The sequence below is a fragment of the Peromyscus eremicus genome, chromosome 2, assembly GCF_949786415.1.
Source record: "Peromyscus eremicus chromosome 2, PerEre_H2_v1, whole genome shotgun sequence".
NCBI classification, from domain to species: Eukaryota; Metazoa; Chordata; class Mammalia; order Rodentia; family Cricetidae; genus Peromyscus; species Peromyscus eremicus.
The window spans coordinates 62,613,176-62,616,965 of NC_081417.1; the positions used below are offsets into that span (position 1 = coordinate 62,613,176).

The following is a 3,790-nucleotide window of genomic DNA, read 5'->3' on the forward strand; positions in this document are numbered from 1 at the left end:
TCTCTGAGGTTAAGGGGTGAGGGCTTGCAAGGAGGGGAAAACACCCCCAGAGTCAATGATACTGACCAGAAGGGCTCAGGACATGGCTGATCCCTTGGGGTTGGGGGCAGGGAGATACCCCAGTTCTCCCCTCCATAAGCCTCCAAGGCTTCAGCAGGCCCCCTCTCCTAGCTCTGCCCCCTCCTTTCCAGGCCCAACATAATTGCTTTCCCATGTTGCTAATGGAGGCCAGATTGCTGATGCCCAAGCTTTGGGTGGGCTGTGGGTGGGTCAGGGCTGACCAAGGCTCTCAAGTCAGAAAGGCAGCACAAGCCAGAGACCCTCTGACTTCAGCCCACCCACCTTAAAGATAGGCAAGGGGCAAGGTTCTAACCCACTGCAGGACTATTGATGTTCTTGGCAAGACAGCTGGTAACCCCTGATCTCTACATAACCCCGCTGGACCTAGAATGCAGGCTCCAGCCTGAGCCACACCTCGCCAAGCCCAAACCAACAGGCAGAATTGGGAGTTCAGGGTACAGATGCAGGTCCACAGCTACTTCTTAGGATGTCTGCTCTGGGAGTCTTTCTGCGCCCAAGGAGGCACAGTTCCCATTGTCTGAAAAGCCACAGGTTAGCCGGGCATAGTGGCACACGCCTTTATTCCCAGCATTTGGAGGCAGAGACAGGTGAATCTCTGTGAGTTTGAGGCCAGCCTGTCTACAGAGTGAGTTCTAGAGCACCCAGAGCTGCATAGTGAGGTCCTGTCTTGAAAATAAACAAAAAGAAAAGCCACAGGTTACCCTGTGTTGGGTCTTTTCCATCCACAAGTCTCTACCTGAAACATTCTCCCTCTTCCAGCCTGGGGGACGGCCAACCTCCTTCACTCTGTAGACCCTCCGCTGGGACTAACTCAGTCTGTATCTTGTCTAGGCCTGATGCACCAATGCTCTAGGTCTGTGAACTCTCTCCCAAGGCATGGTCCCATGTGGGCCTGCAAAGGCCGGTGCAAAGTGCCTGGTCTGAGGAGAAAGGATTGTGGTGCCCAGGGGGAATTCTTGGTGGAATCGAGCACCTGCTATGGGGAACGTGGACTAGAGCAGACACTCTGGGGTGTGTGGCTTTGATGGCACCCCACTTTTCTCCAAGCACACAGAACAGCCTGGCTTCCAGGCTAGGACTCTGGCTTCTTCCCACCCTACCTCAGAAGTCTGTTGACTTGACTCTAGCCCTGGGTATTTCCAGCAAAGGAGCTTCTATGAGAGAAATTGGGCCTCTTGCTACATAGCCCTGGCTGGCCTGAAACTCACTAGGTAGACCAGCTAACCTCAAACTCACAGAGATCTTCTTGCCTCTGCCTCCTGGGTGCTGGGATTAGAAGAATGTGCCACCACATCTGGCTGGAATTGGAACTTGAACACATATGGGACAACCAGGAGAAGTCAGAGGGAACTTAAGACCTGTTTAGGGGCTTTAAAAGCCCAGATCCCCCTAAATTCACCCTAAATACTATATATTCTTTATAATACTATAAGGAATCTCTGCCTTCAGGCTGCCTTCCTGCTTGGCCAGGCCTGGGACACTGTGTTCTGAACCTCTGTGGCCTGGCTGAATACCTGCTGGTCCATCTGGACTAGGCCTCCCGCCTGGGCCCTCCTAGAAGGTAGCTCTGGGGGTGATTCATAAACAGCCGGGCAGAACTTCAGCGGCTTCTCCGAGTGACTGGTACCCCACGTGGGTCCATCTCCCACAAGTCTGCCCTTGGCTGCATGCTGCAGGGGAGCCCCACCCCTGAAGTAGAGCCCATCATCTGTAACGAACCGCGGCCTGGAGGCTGAACCTTTGTCCACCTTCCCCAGCCTGGCTTCTCTCTCCTTCCACGCCTGCAGGGCCGAGGCCCTCAGCAGAGGAGCTCCCTCCCAAAGTGGTTCTGCTCCAAGGTCTCATGAAATGGTGACGTTTAATGAGAGCTCCCTACCCCCTCCCACCCCTGTATAATACATCTATAAAAAATTCAAATACAGCAAGTTACCACTGAGTCAGACTAGAGGGGACCGGCAGGACATTAAATACTGGGGGCAGGAAGGGTCAATGGAGAATCGTACAAAACAGGGGCAGAGGTGGAGGGACTGAAAAGTGTGGGCACCGGGGGGAGGGGGATGGCTGGGCCCCCCCAGTGTCAGGAGCTTATAATCTGATGGTGGCAACAGAGACCCTGGGACAGACAGGAGGCTGGGGCAGGAGGAGAGAACTGTGGCTATGGGGGGCTCCCCTCAGGTCCCCCAAGGGCTCCTGGGAGTCGCTGGCGTTGGAGGGGTCCAGCCCGAGGGGGGGCAAGATGAGAGGGGTCTTTGGTGGGTGGGTTAGCTGCATGGTCCTCCCTGGAGAGAAAGGAGGGCCGGCTTGGTGTGGTGGGGGCCGGGGGACGGCAGGCCCGGGCCTGCCGGGGTCTCTACAAATTGTGTCTGAAGAGAATGCAGAAGGTCCTCCTGCCCGTGTGCAAAATAGAACCCGGGGTCTGCAGGCTCAGCTCCGGCCTCCTGCTCCTCTGCAGGTGCTCTGGCGCGTCCTCATAGGATGCCCGGCTCTGGGGAGAGAGGCGGGGGAGGTGGGGCTGTGAGGGTGGAGGCTGGGATGGAGGTCCCTAAGGCCCTCCCTCCCTCCCTCCCCTCGCTGCCCGGCCTCACTCAACCTACCAGATCAAGAGATTGCTGGTTGCGGCGGCGGCAGCAGCGGCAGCCAGGGCCAGAGTGGTAGGGACACTGGTCATGAAGGGTATCGAGGGTCCTCCGCCGCTGCCTAGCTCTCCGGGGTCACAGATCTTCGTGGTGGGCGGGGGTGCCAGTGAGCTGGTGGTGCTGGTCGTGGTCTCTGGGGAGCATGGGGGAAACTCAGGGCAGGGCCGGGACTGAGTCCCACCCAGAGCTGGGGTTTCACGAGGCACACTGTCCCTGCTTCCTGATCAGATTAGTGTTGCCTCTCCCATCCTGCTCCCCAAGGCTCACAGGTGACCCCTGCACCCAGTCATCCCTACCAAGGACATCTAGAGAGGGTGAGTCACAGAGGCTCTGCTGCTGGAGGAGCTGGAGGGAGTATGCACAGGGGACAGGGCAGGGGGCAGGCAGGCTCACCGGGGGCCTGGGCTTCCGTGGTGAGATGGCGTGGTTCCTCCGTCCAGGGTGTGGCGTGAGCAGCCACGCTCCAGTCACTCCACGTCCCAATCTCGTTGTCCTTGGCTGCCACCTGGATGATGTACTCCTTCCCAGCATAGGCATCCGTGATGGTATGTGCTGTGCCATCTGACAGTTCCACCTGCAAGGCCAGTCATGGGACGGGGTGAGAAGAGACACCTTTGGGGTCACAGGCGAGGTGTCCCCAAGGGAAGCAAAGATGCATCTTGGGAGAGGGACATGAATGTACCCCTGGAGGGAGTGGGGGCTTCCTGTGGGGAGAGAGGCCACAATGAGCGACCTTCACTTTTTATGCGAGAGTAAAACCATCAGGAAGAAGACCTAGAGGAGGGGCCTCAGGCATGAAGGAGGCTGGAATGCTCCCAGAGTGACTCTGCTCAGTAGCCATGATGCTGTTGTCCAAGATGCCGTCGTGCCAAGGGGAAGACTAATGGAGAGCGGTGTGGTGGTAGGGTACCTCCTTCTCAGGGAGCCATGGAGGAAAGGCCACAGGCACCGACACTGGAGAGACGCCTAACATAAAAATTTGGCTCCATCTCTTGCTAACTTGGAGATCAAGCTGCTTAGCCTCCATCGGCTTTGAGTCCCTCTCTATAAATGGCTATTAGTGACAGTATCTG

The 3,790-nt window shown here is 57.2% G+C and overlaps 1 protein-coding gene across 1 annotated transcript in view; it reads right to left on the reverse strand.

The window, feature by feature from the left end:
- Positions 1-1,920: 1,920 nt before the first annotated feature.
- The window catches only part of Cntfr (ciliary neurotrophic factor receptor), a 40,034-nt gene continuing 38,164 nt past the window's right edge, over positions 1,921-3,790 (reverse strand). The window contains exons 8-10 of the mRNA XM_059254155.1: positions 3,111-3,291; positions 2,676-2,850; positions 1,921-2,566 (exon numbers count right to left, since the gene is read on the reverse strand). Of these exons, the coding sequence (XP_059110138.1) occupies position 2,566; positions 2,676-2,850; positions 3,111-3,291 (357 nt within the window). The 3' untranslated portion in view covers positions 1,921-2,565. The remainder of the gene's footprint in view (positions 2,567-2,675; positions 2,851-3,110; positions 3,292-3,790) is intronic.